Below are 18,434 nucleotides of genomic sequence, written 5' to 3'. Positions count from 1 at the left end.
CTACATCAACCCCCCAGTCATTGCCGATTAGAATCAATCCAATGATTTTTTTCCCCCTTTCTTCATGCATGATTTGTAACTGACTGACAGTGTTTTTTCCAATGCAATCCAACTGGGATCAAGCAGTCGATATAGCTTCCACAATTCATCTTTAACAAGTCTCCATGGGCTATCGGAGAGGATAGAAAATCTCAAGTCAAATGCCAATCATCATAGCAGTTCATACTGATCACTATCACCATGGTCTTAAGCCAATCGAAAATGCTTATCTCTTTTCTCCTCCTGCCAGCTCTTCAGCGACGTAGCCTACAAGGCCAGGGATCGGGAGGACCTCATCGCAGGCATAGATGAGTTTTTGGATGAGGTGATTGTGCTCCCACCTGGAGAATGGGATCCCAAAATCCGCATTGAGCCGCCCAAGAAAGTCACCTCTGCCGACAAAAGGTATAGGAGCTTTACCATCCACCTCAGGAAAACACCTTAACCTCTCACGCTTCTGCGTCTGGGGCACAATGTGAAGCAAAACGCCCACAACAATAGAATGAAGATTAAACATTCACTAAAATCAACCTGTTCTATCACATATTTAGACTGAAAACAAACATAAGAGCATTATGCAGTTTTAGGGTGCAATAAGCAACAGCCTCTGAAACAGCATTTACATTATCATGGAGTAGCACTTTGATAAATATACATGAGTTAATACACATGTGCAGAGGTGTACTCAAGTACTGAACTTAAGTGCAAGTTTGAGGCACTCGTTTTCTTTTCATGCTACTTTATATTCTACTTCAGGTAATGGGGAAATATTCTACCTTTTACTCCACTACATTTATCTGAAAACTTCAGTTACTAGTTACTTAACAAATTAAGATTTTTGCACGTGAAAAACATGGAGAGCTATGTAGGCCTACAAGCACAGATTAAACATTAGTCCATTACTCGATGACTGAATTGATGTATTGAATATTGATTATATTGACCATGGTTATTTTTATTGGAATTATGCCAGACCTTTCATGGTTCCAGCTTCTCAAATTGAGAATCAGCTGATTTTCCTTTTAATGATTTAAATGTTTACCGAGCAAACAATTAATGCTGGACTTTTACTTGAGTATTAGATTATTTCAAAAACTTTTGCCTCTTTTACATTCCATACGAGCCACATATACTCTTGATACTTAAATACTTTTAAAAGCAGATGCTGAAGTACTTTTATTCAAGTGGTATTGTAATACGTATCTTGTAACAGAGTCATTTATCTATTAAGGTTGTCTTCACTCTAACACAAGTATGGTATTTTCAGGTACTCTTCAGACCACTGCCTGTATGTGTTCTAGCCATCTGTGCACGTTGTCGAACTATTATTTTCTTTTTGCAGGAAGTCAGTGTTTTCCCTGAATGAATTGGGACAAGCGAACGGTACGGCCGGAGGAGGGGGAGGCGGGGCGGAGGACGAGGAGATGCCAGTGCAGCATGAGCTGGGAGAGGAGCTGGCATTCACTGGACGGTGGGTATAGTCCAGGACACATGGTGTGGATCAAACCTGACCTGACTCAGGCATATCGTTAGCCTCATAGCATAATTGCCTAAATCACATTTACTATGCAGAACTTTTAATCTACATCTACTCTATTCTAAATCTACTCTACTCGAAACCTACTTTTCGCCTAATAGCATAATTGCCTAAGTCATATTGAGTAGGGTAAAGTAGATGTAGAGTAGAGTAGAGTAGAGTAAATATGATTTAGGCAATTATGCTATGAGGCTAACGATATGGATATGGACGTTTCAATATGAATGCAATCAAAATTTGGCAAAGAAGGATGATTATTTGGGTACAAATTGAACTCCCCCGAAAGATGCTGTCGCTCTAAAATGAGCGTACAATGATTAAATTGACAGTGTTAACGTGCCAGTTTCAGCTCAACAGAACAAAACAGATATCAAATGTGATTTCATCGCAGTAAGCTTGATTTATTATTTTATTGGTTAGTATATGTTGAACTGGGGACATGAATAATAGCTATCTATAAAGAAATATTTGAACAAAAACCTAATACTCTCCACTTGCCTTCTCTAGAGAAGTAGTTTTGCTGAGTAGTGAAATGTGTGAAACATCCTAACCACTGTGTGTGTGTGCGTGTGTGCGTGTGCGTGTGTGCGTGTGTTTTTGTGTGTGTGTGTTTACCACAGGTTCTGCGGAGGTCTGTACCTGGACATAAAGCGGAAGTTGCCCTTTGTATGCAGCGATATCTATGAGGGTTTCCACATTCAGTCCATCTCCGCTGTGCTCTTCATCTACCTGGGCTGCATCACCAACGCCATCACCTTCGGCGGCCTGCTGGGAGACGCTACTGACAACTACCAGGTGATTCAGAGTCAACAGCACAAGGCTAGGTCTTTTTTTTCTTTTTTTAACCCTTTATTTATACAGGTAAATCCCATTGAGACCAGAGACTCTTTTTCAAGGAAGACCTGTTCCCATTTACACGTTACCATTCACACACACACATTCATACACCTATAGCAGGCTAACTATCGAAATTCATACGAGGCAAGGTGGGGGAAGTGTCTTGCCCAAGGACACAACAACCATGACATAAGTGGCAGGGCGGGGATCGAACCGCCAACCCTTCGATCATTGGCCGACCCGCTCTACCACCCGAGCCACAGTCGCCATGTTTCACAGTTTCTGTCAGTGCATGTAAACTTGGTGTATCAAATAGAAATGCACTTTTACTGGAGAGGGTTCATGCTGACACCCTTTATGTATCTAGCGTTTCACATTGCATAAGGTTTTATGGCATTTTTTTAAAGGAATCTTTTAAAGGAGTACTGGCCAAAATAATTAAGTAAGTTCATTACAACCTGTTTTCCGAAATATGCTTAAACCATGACTGAGCTCCTAGTTCTGGCTTTGAGAAAGAATATGTTGTTTAAAATAACAACAATCTTCTTTAAAGATAGAATTTTGAATCAAACATGGTGACTGATTTTGTTTGGGGAAAATAATTGTATATGCAAAAACCGCACTTCATAGAAAACAATATCCTGCAAACTACCGGTAAAGTTCCCCTCACATCCATTTGTTGTGCTAAGCCGAGCTAAGCTAATGGGCTCAGAGCTCTAGCATCACATTAATTGTACAGATATTAAGAGTGTGGTGTTGGTCTCTTATCTTACTCTCAGCAAGAAAAAATCATCAGCCTATTTGTGAATATGTTGAACTATTCCTTTAACAGAAAACAAGTACATACAGCTACTGCAGCAACATCAGTTTAATTGCCCTTGCTAGTTGCAATACAATTCATATGTGTAAAAAGATTTAACAATAGATTCAATACGTATTCAAGCATGATCCATGATGCTATATCTGGGTGTCTCCATGATGCACATATGTTTCCAGTAACAAAGCATGCCTAAATGATGGTTGCAGCCGTGCCAATTCTAAACAAAGGCAAGTAGCATCAGTAGATTAAAATCAAATTGGGGTCAATCCAGGAAGTTTAAGAGTGTGTGTGTGTGTGTGTGTGTGTGTGTGTGTGTGCGTGTGTGTGTGTGTCTGTCTGTCTGTCACACAGTCACACTTCTCCTTTGTTTCCTTGTCATCCAGGCTTGATTAGCTGACTACATCAACACCACAACACCAACCATTTTCCGGGCCCAAACTATGCCAGCTATTTCCAGCTGCATTCTCAAATGGCCTGGGAGCCCAATTCCACACCACAGCTCTGTCTTTCAGCTCACTGTGTTTCTTTGTGTTATGATAATCTTCTTTTTCTCTGTGCCCCAACAGGGCGTGATGGAGAGTTTCCTGGGCACGGCTCTGGCTGGTACTGTCTTCTGTCTATTCAGTGGACAGCCCCTCATCATCCTCAGCTCCACCGGTCCCATCCTCATCTTTGAAAAGCTCCTGTTTGAATTCAGCAAGTGAGCCACTTTAGAGCCAAATGTTCTTATAGTAGACCTAGTTATATGTTCTTATATAGTAGTGGGAATACTGTTGACAGTGACACCCACTTCTAAATGTCAATTGGAGGATTATTTGATAAGAGAACAAAAACACAACTGAATCTCCTGCTCTACAGTGTAGGCCTATGACCCTATCTTCATCATACTGTGCAGGATTTGCATGGGATTTAAAATGCTGCCCATGTAGCCACTATCAAAGTCTATACTCGTCAGTTTTTCCCCGCTTTTACTCCTTTCAGGCTAAAATGTAGAGCTCACCCACAGGTTGTCTGATGCGTATTGCAAGGTGAACAAAAAAAATACTTCCACCTGTATTTGTAGGATCCTTTATCCAGAGGCAAGCGGGCAAAAGTGAGGCGTTTAAAATATGCAGTTTTGAAGTTTCCAGGTTGAAAATAAAGACATTTCCACCAGCAATGATTGAGCCAAAACACCTGCCAAACTGTGGTGTACTGAAACTCTTCCTAGCACATTTGTATCACTAACTAGGTCCCTGTTTAAAGGTGAAACTTTAAACACTAGAATGTGTAGTGGTGTTTTTATCAAATAGTTAGCTTTTTTACTGTTTGACAGGAAAAACGGTTAACTAACTAGGTTAGGTTTCGTGAGCTAGTTAGCTGACACTGATATTCATTGCTACCACGTATTACTTTATTCACCCATGGCTAAGTTATCTAGCTGGTCTTGTGTAGTCGTGTTATTACTGTCGATAACGCTGAAAAATATCTTCCCTCAAGCAACAGCGAGAACCACAGAGGTGGGACCATCTTGTGTTTACAAAACACAACTGACAAATCCTACTAAGTATACAGTACATGTAATGCCACATGGCCATTCTAATTGGACTCAACAGTCTTAACTGACTGGTGAGGAAAGCTGTCTCTGTGGTGGGCTCAGATCTGCTCTCAGTTGTGACAGTGGCAGAGAGAAGAACACTGGACAGAATGCTCCCTATCCTGGACAAAGCCCACCAGTCTCTGCACAGCACCTTTACCAGCCAGAGGAGCATGTTCAGTGGAAGGCTGCTGTCATAGTCCTGCTCCACTGACAGATTCCCCCTGGCCATTGGACTGTATAACACTCACAGTCATGACAGGGGGACATAAGCTAATAACAGTGTATTTAATTAATTCATTAGTAAACTGTTCTTATTTCTCCGTGTAGGCTTCATTTGAGTATTCTAAAAGGTTTCAATTACATTTACCATTGAAGTTTTTTTTTAAATAATGAAATGTTATAATGGCTGGTCTGTTTTTTTTGTTATTACTGATGTTTGCTACTGGATGTCTGAATTTCCTTCTCTGACTTCTTCTCTTCTAAAGGAACAACGGCATAGATTACATGGAGCTGCGTCTGTGGATCGGCATGCACTCCTGCCTGCAGTGTTTCCTCCTGGTGGCCACGGACGCCAGTTTCATCATCAAGTACATGACGCGCTTCACCGAGGAGGGCTTCTCCAGTCTCATCTCCTTCATCTTCATCTCCGACGCCATCAAGAAGATGGCAGGCTCCTTCAAGTATTACCCCATCAACACGGACTTCAAGCCCGACTACGTCACCGCCTACAAATGCGAATGTCTGGCCCCAGTCCCGAGTGAGTTCACCACCCCCTTGGCTTAGGGAGATACAGGCGGTTAATCCACAAGGAGGCAATGTGGCTACAAGGGAGGGCTCCTTTTGGGCTCGGTAGACTGACTCCCTATGCAGGTTATAAAGGAGAGTAAAACTACCTGTCTTCAGTTGACCAAACCCTTTATTCTGCTATTTTTACTAACATCATACGCTGCACTTAACAGTCATTCCATGTTAAAAAATATGTATCTTATCAGCCTATAAGTAACTATGAAGCACTGGAAACAAAAAGGGAGTCCAGTTCCCATTAGCTATGTGTGTTGGTAACTTACTATTTCCAAATCAAATCCTGCCTCCAATTAGATCCTTATGGCATATATATATATCACTACCAACCATTTTTCTGAAGCATACTTTTAGGTTATGGATTCATTTCTTGCCATTAGTTTTGGCTCGATTAACTCCGCTTTGAAATCAACCCAGAGAGACATTTGAAACAGTTTGGTAACAGTAGGTTATCTGTCACAGTCAGCATTTAGCTGAAAATTGTTCTTAAAATACAGTAAATAAAGTAGATCTTGAAGGCCCTAAAAATAAAAAAAATTTAATTAGCGTACCAATCATACTACATAAACACACCGTTCTTTGACAAAGGTTAAATAGTTTTGAAAATGTTGCCACTCTCTGCAAGTGGATTTCTGTATGGTAGTGGTGTATATTGGAATATGGAAGACAACAGGGGAAACCTCCTTTAGGAGTGCAATGAAGTGCTGTGCCTCACAGTGGTTAGACCTTATTTCAGCTTAAGTTGGACCCTTTAATGTTAAATCTGGGGTCTGATTTGGAGTCAGATTCAAAGTCACAAATCTCAAACAGGTGCCCAGAATTATTATAGATACGCACGTCACCAATACGCACCATTAGTATATGGTAGTAGTGTAGCATTCTTTGCATTGATGGTCTTGTTTGCTGTCACATGTAATTCATGATCATCAGAGGAAAAATTAGACTTAAATGAGTTGTCTTTAAAAAAGTACAACCAAGTTCTTACTTTTTATTTATTGTTGTTGTGAGAGAAGTACAATTTTTGTATCAGCTGACATTAGCTTTTTCCAGGTATAAGACATTGCCCTGATAAGTAAAAAGAAATTCCGGTACAGAAATGCTTACTAAATGTTTGAGTTCCTGGATAAACATGTTATCCATTCATTCATTTAATAGAGAGGATCCTTTTCAGAAATGGTGGGCTTGCATGGCTTCCTTCATTCACTAGATTCCTTCATTGTACGGACATTGATTTCTGTAACTGATTTGTCTCTTGTTTGTTTTCGCCATGCACAAACAATTTGGCTGTCATCTCTTGCAAGTGAGTACCTTTTAGTTTTTCGTCTGCTCGGGCCTCGAGGCGCTCTCTGCAATGTCCAGGGTCGGGATTCTCAATATGTTTTTGAATTATTTTTTTTCTTTCCCTTCTGTTCTCCTCCACACTCCCTCTTCATTTTTCTGTATCATTGCCTCCCTGTCTCTGCCTGTCTCTCTCCCGTTCACAAACAGTGTCTGCAATGATCTTCAATGGTTTAGCTCCAATGCCAGATAACAGCTCTAGTGTCTCTGGGGTAAGTGGCTTGTTTTCATTCTTATTTTCATGTTTGCCTTTATTTTGGTGCAGTGTGTGTTTTTAAGCAGAATGTCATGTCAAATCAACCGTATTGTCAATTTGTCTGCACTGTGCAATACATTCAAAGTGTAAAGAAAAGATTAGTAATGTATACAATGAATATAGTATAAATAGTGGTAAAAGTAATGCAAAACCAACCGGTATCGAAAACTTAAGACATTAAAGAATGTACAATATCAAGGACATAATGAACATTATATTGTTCAATATTCAGGAAACTAAAGAAATGAAAAAGGTCCAATATAAGAGCATTGCAATGTGTAGAGTAAGTATAAAAAGACAAATGTCCAAAAAGGATCTATAACATTTCACCTTTTCCCAGAAAGGAATAACGGGGAGGTTTGAAGGCCAAATGACAACATTGTTTGAAAAGAGCCAAAGTGATTTTAGCGAACAGTAAAACCAGATATCGATGCCGACGGAGGAGTCACTTTGCTCTCCTCTTTCTGTCTCCTTTGTTTGTTTCTCACCATCTCTCCCATCGTGCTCTCACTCTCCTCCGTGGATAAATAACAAACTTCACCTTGGTTGTCCACAAAATGTTCACTCTGTACGTGTTTATGCATTTTTCCTCCACAACTTTTGTCAAAACACTTGACTCTTGTTGGTCCTCTCCTGTCTCTCCCCTACACTGCCACCCACCACCACCCACCAGTTGAATGTGACAGGTCTGGACTGGAGCCAGCTGAGCAAGAAGGAGTGTCTGATGTACGGAGGCTCGCTGTCGGGCAATACCTGCAAGTACGTGCCTGACCTGGCCCTCATGTCCTTCATCCTCTTCTTCGGCACATACTCCATGACCGTCTCCCTCAAGAAGTTCAAGTTCAGCCGCTACTTCCCCACCAAGGTGACACACAGGATATCAAATCAAACTAAATATTTGAAGGTGCAGTGTGCAAAAGGGAATTTGGTGTTTTTCAGAACAGACTGAGTAGAAATGGAATGTCATATTCACAAGCATTTTTTAAATTAGTGTATAATCGCTTGAAAATCTAAAAAGGAAAGACATTACCATAGAATGAGCCTTTTATATCTACAAAGGTGCACTGAGGCTGCCATGTTGCAATGCCGTGTCTCTACAGTAGCACCAAGCAGACAAACTAAACAGCATTTTCCGTTTTTATAGTCGTTGTTTGCCCGAATTGCACCTGTTGGAAGACAAAGAATATGCACTTTAGAGTGAATAGCTCAATACATCTTAAGCTCATGGCTTGATATTGTGGAAAGACTTGAGACAGTAGTGGATGATGTCATCTTTAGTAACTAGCTTCTTGTCCTTGAAGGCCACCGTTGCTTCTGTGAATTTGAGAACTCATCACTAGATGATGCCAAGATACTCTTATATTTCACACTGTACCTAAAATAAATACTTCTCAGAATAAGGTAAAATTATGTTTGCTAGAATGTAGTATAGCATTGCTCTGCTCCTTTACCGTGGATCAGTCAGTGAATATAATGGCAGCAATGTAATGTCAAATGCACATAATAACTAGAGGTGGGCATAGATTAATTTTTTTAATCTAGATTAATCTAGATTAATTTTGGAAATAATCTAGATTAATCTAGATTAAAATGGCTCATTTGAATTCATTCATAATATGTGTGTGCTCCCTAAATAATGACTCAAAGTAAGTCTTTGAGAACGTGTTTCTCAAGCCAGGTGGCGCATCAGACCAGGGGCTCATCTCCTGTTTCCAACATGCATCACAAACTGCTTGAGGAAGCTGTTCTACTATGATAATTGGTGATGAAAATAAATAATGTTCAACAAGATGTTACATAGTAACGCGTTACCGGCATCGGACCTCTTTTTTCAGTAACGAGTAATCTAACGCGTTACTATCTCCAAACCAGTAATCAGATTAAAGTTACTCATCAAAGTCACTGTGCGTTACTTTTTCTGTCATTTTCCTTAGTGAAACATTTTACATAACTGCACAAGTGACTGCGATTGCGATTTTATGTAAATAAATGTGCGCGCATGTGTCTCTAAACTCTCCAACTGCTCCAACCGCTCCTCTCGTCTTTTTGGTAGCGCCCCTCGTCTCTGCCATGCAGCGTGTGTGTGTGCCTGTGTCTGTGTCTGTGTGTGTGTGTGCAGCAGCATTACAGCCGAGTCGAACTGTGGCGCAAAACAAAGTTTTCCCCCCGATGAAATAGCGTCTGCTATGGGGATATTTAGGATTCGGGTACGGTGACGTTGACGTTGAAGAGATAGAAGTGTTTAAAACTTGGAAACTTATAGTCACGTGGCGACCGGTGGCCACACACACCCACCCTGCGTTCCAATACCCGATTGTGTCGTGGGCAAGTGATGGAGAGAGAGAGAGCGGCGGGTGTGTGAGAGAAGCTTCGCCCCTCGTCTCTGACATGCAGCGTGTGTGTCTGTGTGTGTGTGTGTGTGTGTGTGTGTGTGTGTGTGTGTGTGTGCAGCAGCATTACGGCCGAGTCTAAGCTGAACTGTACAAATGACTGGCTCCCTGAGCCGAACAGGAGGTGGAATAAGAGGTTAACGGCGATATTTTTTTTATCGCCGATAAGAGTCTGGCGTTAACGCAGCACGTTAACGCCGATAACGGCCCACCACTAATAATAACTCAATCAAGTTTATAATATGAGTATCGGACAGACACTATAAGTGAGACTCAAAACGTGTTTTTAGGTAGCACAATCAGTACTGGAGTTGAGGGGGGATGAGGGGGCATCCCCCTTAGAAATTAAGATCGTAAAATCATCCCCCTTCTAAATCGGCCATCCCCCCTTCCCATCCCCTGTTATTTTATCAATGAATGGAGAAATATTACCACTATTTCAACATTTAGTAACACCGGCACTTTGGCTGCCGGTACTCCACTGTGCCATCGATGCCGGCGCTAGCCAAGGGCAGGGAAAATGTATTTTTATTTTTTTCAGCCAATAAAATTTTTTTTTATATAATATACCAGGACCATTCCTAGCTTCTGATTGAGTGGGCACGGTGAAATCCCGCCTCCAAAATCACCCATCATCTGCTTTTCTGTGGTCAACAGTCAATCACGTCCACAGAGCGCAGTCTCTCCTTTGCAAAGGCAGTTAGAACACTAACGCTACTCGGCGACTTTGTTCACTCATTAACTTGTTCTTTCGGTTAGTAAATGTTGTGCGCAAAAGCTCATTCGCTTTCTACTTTATCCAAACCGACTTACACAACTTTTTGTGTAGCTTATCGATTATTTAAGCCCGTAAATAAGCCTATTGCTGCTTCCGCCTCTCGCAATGCTGCTGCTGACACATCGGAGGGTCACTGTCCCTCAGCAAGCGCTCTCCCAAAGCCTTCTCTTCTATCGGCTCAGGCTGCCTACTGTAGATATGTTTTCCGGTTGATGCAAGGGGCGATTTAAAAAAAGAAACAAAAGGGTAATGTTTATAAAAAGTTTTTGTTTTTATTCATGAAAAATTTGGAAACAAAAAAGCAAGAATGAAATTTCCCACAGGAACAATCAAAAACGGATATTGTGTACTACAGGTTTTATTTTTTTATTTCCTGAACATAAATTTGATTTTTCCCCCTTGCAATTATACTTATTGTGTTTGGAACATTCCTTAATATCAGTGTTTCTGACAGCACAAGTTGATTTTAGAAAGAAAATAAAATTTAAAAGTTAAACACTTCTGCTTTTTATAAAAGGTGGCAGATGGTTGTTATACTGATGTGGAAAGCTTCTGGTGCGCACGCTCGCATCTTAGGTATCTCTGTCCACCTGTTACGCACATTTCTATCAGCCCGCCGCCTGAATGGAGCAGCTGTTGAATCTCTGCGTCTTCACTCTAAAGATTCAGAAATGTTACAATGGTTTACTGATTTGCAAGCTAATATGTGAATAAGTTAGTACTGGCACTCTCCCCCCCCCCCTCCCCCATTTCAAGCACTGAATATAATATAATAATTATCTCTTTGTGCTTAAACAATAATCAAAAGAGTACACAATTGGTCTCCCACCATATGCGCTGTCATCAGCACAAAAGATCTGTCCCTTAACGTTAAGTCCAATCCACCATACCCCCTGATTTTTTTTTACAACTCGAGTACTGAGCACAATGACATTTCCCTTTGCATTCTGAGAAACATGATATTGAATGGACTGTTCAGCAGCACAATGACCTGTAGTTGGCTGTATCGTTGTGTTGCTGCAATTCCCCTGAGGCCCAACACAGCACTGCTAACATAAGGACTCAAGTGAAGCTTTTTCATTATTTATGACCTGGCTCCTATGGGACCGCGCATGTGCTTTCAGTTGGGCAAAGAACTGTTTGTTTTTCTCTTTTGAACTGTTTTGCTCTCTGTCTCTCTCCATCCCCGTGGCAACAGCTGAGGAAACTCATCAGCGACTTCTCCATCTTCATGTCCATCATGACCTTTGTGGGCCTTGATATGTTGGTTGGACTCAAAACTCCTAAGCTGATCGTCCCCACTGAATTCAAGGTACAGCAAGTCATTTTCAATTCCCCATGTCACTATACGTACAGCTCTGGAAAGAATTAAGAGACAAGTCTGGATTTTTTCTTCAATCTTTATATCTACATTACTTAATGCAAATACTGTTAATGACAATATGTTTTTTTTGGAGGGTGGGGGATTTGGTAGAAATGTTGTCAGTAGTTTTTAGAATAAAACCAAAATGTTAATTTTACTCAAAATTTTACATTTTTGACATTTTTTCCAGAGCTGTATAAGTCATTTTATATCTTTTTTGGTTGACAAAGAAATGCTTTCTCACACTGGAAAATATGTGGTTTAAAAGGAATAGTTTCAGTTTTTGGGTAAAAAAAAACCTTTGCATTTCATTCGTCAAGAAATGTGAGAGTGTTGATAGACTGATGTCTGTTCATAACATATGAACATGGCACCAGGAGACAGTTAGCTGATCTCAGCATAGTACAGACACAGGGGCAAACAGCCCGGCTGGGACTGGACAAAGTGTTTAAAAAAGGTCATTTTAACCCTTTTAAAGCTCAAGCTTTTTGTTTTAAAAGGCAGTATTGCTTTACCTAATGAAGTGGCCTCTGAATGTAATTGAGCTTTAGAGTAGGGCCCGACTTGTCTGGCGGAAGGGGTTTCGCCAGCGTCTATGAGCGCTGGCGTCGGCTACCTACGCAACCCCTCCCCTTCCTGTTGCTGGTGTTCCCGTATTGAGCTCCCCCTCAAACTAGGAAACAATTCGCTCACAGTCAACCTGTGTGCGTCTGTGCTGCGCTCTCCCTCACACACACACAGACACACACACACACACAGGGTGTGAGAAGTCACATTACTGTAGACTGTAGAAATAAAGTGTGGTGATACTTCGGGATAATAATAGCGGCGGCGGGCGGCGGTCTGGGTCGCAGCCTAGCTTAGCCTAGCTGTCCCACTTCATTGTACAACTGTAGCGGTTTTCCCCTGCTTCTCGTCTTTACTGAAAGGACAGATATGAGAGACATCTATAATCTTATCTTACTCTCTGTATGAAAGCAAATATTAATTAGGTTATATCTACTGTCTTGTAATGATGTTATTCCATCTAAATGTAGAACTGTAGAAAATGAATTGCTCATTTGTTGTGGTAATAAAGTGGCCTCTCATGTCCCACTAGCCGACTCGGCCGGACCGTGGCTGGATAGTGCTGCCCTTTGGAAAGAACCCGTGGTGGGTGTATGTGGCCAGCTTTGTCCCTGCTCTCCTGGTCACCATCCTCATCTTCATGGACCAGCAGATCAGCGCTGTCATTGTCAACCGCAAGGAGAACAAACTTAAGGTAGCTTTGCCACCGTGATTCTGTACCATTGAAGAAATTCAAATATTCATAAAAAGCTCCTATTAAGGTGAAACACTGGAGGGTTAAGACCTGTAAGACCTGCATAGCCATTTTTGATTTATAAATTGAATAAAGGCTGTGTCCAAAATGTGTTCTGTAAAAGTTTTGGACACTAATATCTTGTAAAAATGAAATAAAGACTCTAACTCTGGCTTTATCCAATATCTAGATTTTTAAAGAGATGCAAACGCATGCACGATTAGTAAGATATTGCTTCATTTGCATATATATTAAAACATTTCTGAAAAAATTTGATAAAGAATAGAGTTGCTTTTATGTAAGTCATTAACTATCTCAATTTCATCATGATATCTATATGTTAAGCTTGGTCAGCGGGCGCAGTCATTTTAAAAATGTGGGAAACGTCACTGTTGCAGTAGGCAGCATTGTACATTTGCAGAGAGGGCCAGCCGAAAAACTTATTTTTTTCTCTCCGCTGCTTTCTTAAAAAATAGATAGGGGAGAGTGGCCTAAGTTGTGCATTTTGGAAGTTGTGCCACCCCTTGTTTCTAGAAAACCGTGGAAGAAATTGGAAATGTGACCACATATTTAAGAAGAGCCATCCATTTGACTCATCCTGTAAAGAAGGGAGACACAAGGAATAAGATATAAGCACATTTAAGCTCAAAAAATTGTGTTTTGCCTTTCAAAGTAAAATTTCCATGATCAAGGTTTTTTGATTATTGTGTCTGAACAATTATAGACAATTTTGAAAACATTTGACACATGTTTTAGTGCTTTGGTATGCTACATTTTGGGTCTATACAGTTAGCACGATGTCAGCCCTAAATTACTGCATCATGCTTATTATCCAAATTTCTGGGATTGGGGTGATTTGTGCCAAAGGGCCTGGGTGAGTTATAAGTAAGTAAGTAAAATGTATTTATAAAAGCACATTTATGACAGTTTGCACTGTCCAGTAGGTAAACAATGAAGGTAAAATAACAATAACCAAAATAAAAGACGTAAAGCCCATACATCCACATAAACACAGATAGTAGTGCAGAGGTAAGATAGTTAATGGGGAGGAAACACCAGGGTGTACATATGGGTTTTGAGCCTTGATTTAAAGGCAGAAATGTAGGGGAATCACATTTGTTAGGTGGCAGTTGGTTCCACAAGCACAGAGCAACTAGTGCAAAGTACATTTCTGAGAGTTGTGCCAGTGGCATGGCTGTATACGCTGGTCACCAAAAGAAAGTGATTGTCTACAGTAGCTCAGAAGAGAGTGACATCTCAATTCCACTTAACGACACCACTGATGAGAGTTCAGATGGCCAGAAAGATGATGATGGTGACTTTGTCATTGTGAGCTTTGCAGGCAAAACCTGCTAGGCCTTGTTTAAGAAAATTGTCCTTCAATCTTTGTCAACTATTTACTTTATTTACTTTAAATACACCTTAAATAAGTGATTGTCTAATGGATTTGTCTTGCATTACAGTTTATGAGATATATATCAATGGCACAATTCACCCCATGGTATTCTCTCCAACCGCACAACTTACACCACACCGGGGGCAAGTTGTGCATCAAGACAACTTTTTTTCCGAAAGCTATATTTCTTCAACAGTTTTTCCAGATCCAAAGGTTTTATTGCCAGGGATGCACAACACCCTGAAATATATGTACATATTTGAGTTGGAGACTTTACTGTCAAGGCCTTACTTTAAAGTCACTTTGAGTGAAAAGTTGCACAACTTAGGCCACTCTCCCCTATATGTTTAATTGTAATTGTAAGCATTTATATATTTAGCCAGGCCCCTCTACAACAGTACAGCGCTGACTTCTGCTACAGCTACGTCCCCACTAAACTCCCTATAGTGACTGCACTGATCACCATCTCCATAAGGTAACAGACTAAGTACCTCAGTCAGGGTGGTGCCCGTGGCTGCATGTCTTCCCCTCTCTGCCCCATTTCACCTCTGTCTCTACACACTGTCAATAAAGCATGAAAAATGCCAAAAAATATCTTAAAACAATTAGATAAAAATAAGTACCTCATACAACCCCACTTCAAAAATACTGAACTATCCCTATACAAATTTGCGTTTTGAAGATAATACAGATTAATACCTCCTCATTAATATAAATGGCAGTTTTACATGTTGCCACCTCTGATACATTATTTGACTTAACCACTTTATTAATCAAATTGATTTCTTAAACCATCGCAGCCGGACAAAAAAAATTCAAAGAACGACACAACGCATTCAGACAGTCGCTGACCAATCCCAGCAATATGAGGTCTTGATCTGTGTTGTGCTTTTTTCCTTTTGCAGAAAGGCTGTGGCTATCACCTGGATTTGTTCTGGGTGGGCGTGCTGATGGCAGTCTGCTCCTTCCTGGGCCTGCCCTGGTACGTGGCTGCTACGGTCATCTCCATCGCCCACATTGACTCTCTGAAGATGGAGAGTGAGTCCAGCGCCCCCGGAGAGCAGCCCCAGTTCCTTGGGGTCAGGTCGGTCCACAGTATACAACAATAATAACACAGTAACAGTAATAACATGGGAAAGAAGCACTTAAAGCTGCCACTGGCAATTACACAAATTGACCTGATAGTCTTGTGTGTGTGTATTTTCATCAATCTCCAATATACAGAGAACAAAGAATGACGGGCATTTTAGTGTTTTGTCTCACCGGAGTCTCCATCTTCCTCGCTCCCGTACTGAAGGTATGACACACAGGATGACTCACAAGTGTTTGTTCTCTTTCTCATCTGGTGTGAACAATACATAGCTCTGTTCTGTGTTGGTAGCCATTGATTCACAGGTAATCCTCTGCTCAAGTCTGACTGCATTAAAACCTGAACAGAAAATGCTTCCTTACAAAATAACAGATTTTGGTTAATAGTAGCAGACACATTCCTATGTCATATCCATGTTATTATTTTCATAATTGTAGTAAAAATAAATACAATTATATATTTCATTTCATAAAAGCTGACTTTAAAACTGAGCAATTTCAAATATGACAGAAAAAACAACTCAACTTGATTATTATGTATGGATATTTGTTTTACAAATACGTTTTAAATGTTTTAACATTGTACAGCTTGAGCCTCCATACATTGCTGCCTATATAGCAACCTAAACCATGTCGCTAACTCTCTAAAATGTGACTGATGGCATGTTCTCTGTCCCTCCTTCTGCTTGTAGTACATCCCCATGCCTGTGCTGTACGGTGTCTTCCTCTACATGGGCGTAGCTTCCCTCAGTGGAATCCAGGTACGTTGTGTGCCAGCTGTTGATGTTGTTTATCATTACGAATAGAGTTTTTGTGGCTGGACATCCTAGCCCTACTTCATTCGTTGACGCCGCCAGCTTATTTAAAACTGCCAAGCAAGCAAACGGACAAGCAGTCAGAAATTATCCATTGTCCCCCTCTATAGTCTAGAGAGAAAACAGTATATGAAACATTGAATGAAAGATTTGTTATAAGCTCCCACATTTTGTAAAAGAGAATATTATGCGCAATGGAAAAACAAGACATCAAGGCAAAGTATATGACTGCCCCTGTTGGTGGCTGTAATATACAGCTCTGGAAAAAATGAAGAGACCACTCCAAATAGTCAGTGTCTCTCGTTTTACTACTTATAGGTATATGTTTGAGTAGAATGCACATTTTGGTTTCATAATATAAGCTATTGACAACATTTTTTTTTTTAAAGATATTTTTTGGGCATTTGTATGTTTTATTGATAGTGCAGAGAGACAGAGGTGAAATGGGGCAGAGAGGGGAGTGACATGCAGAGAACGACCGCGGGCGGGAATTGAACTCGGGTCTGCTGCTGGGCCCGGCCCGGGGGGGACGCCCTACCAACTGAGCTAAGGGCACCCCATTGACAACATTTCTACCAAATTCCCCCCAAAGATATTGTCATTAAGACCATTTCCATTAAAGGTCTCATATTATACACTTTTCTGTCAATATTATATGGTCTTAGAGGTCCCTAATACGTTTTTCTTTAGTTGTTTGCTGAAAAAAACGGTCAGATCATTAGGGCGGTATGATAACGAAGAGTTAAATACCTTGGGATCAAATGCAGGATTCGGTTTTAATAAAACCTTTGAGTTCTCCTGTAAGAGAATTCTGTCTGGAGTATATTGGGGGGAGGAGTGGAGGTTTTCAGAAAGGGGGAGAGTGAGAAAAGGAGAGAGTTTTATTTTTTTATACTTTGGCAGTCTCTAGGCACACTGTGGACCCATATTTATGTTCAAAAACATCGAAAAAGTGCATTTTGCATAATATGGGACCTTTAAGTAATGTAGAGATGAAGATTGAAGAAAAATCCAGACTGGTCTCTTAATTTTTTCCGGAGCTGTATGTGTTAGTGTATGTATTTGAAGGAAGGGTGCATTTAAATGAGTTGAAGCTTGGCTCGGTGGAGTTTGTGCTAGAGCTGGTGCTCCATCAATTTGGGATCAATCATACATTAAGGTCTGCATGTCATTAACCTGTGCCTGTCTCACACCCTATTGGTTCACCCTCCACAGTTCTGGGACAGGATTAAGTTGTACATGATGCCGTCCAAGCACCAGCCCGACTTCTCCTACCTGCGTCATGTGCCGCTGAGGAAGGTCCACCTCTTCACACTGGTCCAGATCATATGTCTGGTGGTGCTCTGGGTTCTCAAGTCAACCTTCTTGGCCATCATCTTCCCTGTCATGGTATGTGAACAAAAGAACATTCACGACACAGCTTTGGGTGATGACTGTGTTGTAAGACGGGGGGAGCTGTTGAGACACAGCTGTTTAAAGGTCACCTATTATGCAAAATTCATTTGTTCATTTGTTGTCTACATTAAACTAAGTTTCCCTGTGTGACTAGAGACTCCCGAGGTGTGAGAAAAAAGCACCCATCACTTTTTACTCCACCTCGACCTTTCTGGGGGAGAAGCCACACCCCCTCATTACCAACCTAACTCAGATCCCTCTAAATCTAACTGGACGTTAAATTCAAACCTGCAGACAGATTCAGGGCCAATCAGAGCAGTGTAGTGACGAGTAGGTTCTACTGGAGCCACACACCACCAGGAAACAAGGATTCATTTACTTGACTTTATTTTGCAAGCAAAGTTGGTTTTGTCATGATGATTGCCATGGTTCTAGACAGACAAAGAAATAGAAATTATAATATCTCTCTTGACAAACATAAATATGGCCTTTAAATCAAATGAAATACTTTGACATTGCAGTACTTCATAACATAATTTAACAAAGTAAATATTAGCTATTAAACCATCACAATCATTTCTCAAACAAACAATAATCCAATAAGTAAAAGGAAAATTACATTGAAGGTAATTCAAAAGACACACGGCAAACACCTTCACACACTCGGATGTGGTGAGACAAAGGGGATAAGGCCTCACTAG

The 18,434-nt window shown here is 40.7% G+C and overlaps 1 protein-coding gene across 1 annotated transcript in view; it reads left to right on the top strand.

Annotated features, from left to right (window-relative positions):
* The window catches only part of slc4a5a (solute carrier family 4 member 5a), a gene marked incomplete at both ends in the record, with an annotated part of 38,603 nt that overhangs the window by 16,787 nt on the left and 3,382 nt on the right, over nucleotides 1–18,434 (top strand). Inside the window, 13 exons of the mRNA XM_080034696.1 lie at nucleotides 290–444; nucleotides 1,382–1,510; nucleotides 2,197–2,371; nucleotides 3,800–3,933; nucleotides 5,298–5,569; nucleotides 7,102–7,163; nucleotides 7,881–8,072; nucleotides 11,574–11,687; nucleotides 12,838–12,999; nucleotides 15,340–15,518; nucleotides 15,659–15,731; nucleotides 16,216–16,284; nucleotides 17,554–17,727. Coding sequence (XP_079890822.1) covers nucleotides 290–444; nucleotides 1,382–1,510; nucleotides 2,197–2,371; nucleotides 3,800–3,933; nucleotides 5,298–5,569; nucleotides 7,102–7,163; nucleotides 7,881–8,072; nucleotides 11,574–11,687; nucleotides 12,838–12,999; nucleotides 15,340–15,518; nucleotides 15,659–15,731; nucleotides 16,216–16,284; nucleotides 17,554–17,727 — 1,890 coding nt within the window. The remainder of the gene's footprint in view (nucleotides 1–289; nucleotides 445–1,381; nucleotides 1,511–2,196; nucleotides 2,372–3,799; nucleotides 3,934–5,297; nucleotides 5,570–7,101; nucleotides 7,164–7,880; nucleotides 8,073–11,573; nucleotides 11,688–12,837; nucleotides 13,000–15,339; nucleotides 15,519–15,658; nucleotides 15,732–16,215; nucleotides 16,285–17,553; nucleotides 17,728–18,434) is intronic.

The sequence above is a fragment of the Ammodytes marinus genome (genome assembly GCF_949987685.1).
Source record: "Ammodytes marinus genome assembly, chromosome: 2".
Taxonomy (NCBI): domain Eukaryota; kingdom Metazoa; phylum Chordata; class Actinopteri; order Uranoscopiformes; family Ammodytidae; genus Ammodytes; species Ammodytes marinus.
Note: the sequence above shows the minus strand (reverse complement) of the source record. Positions and strands in the feature narration are given on the sequence as shown.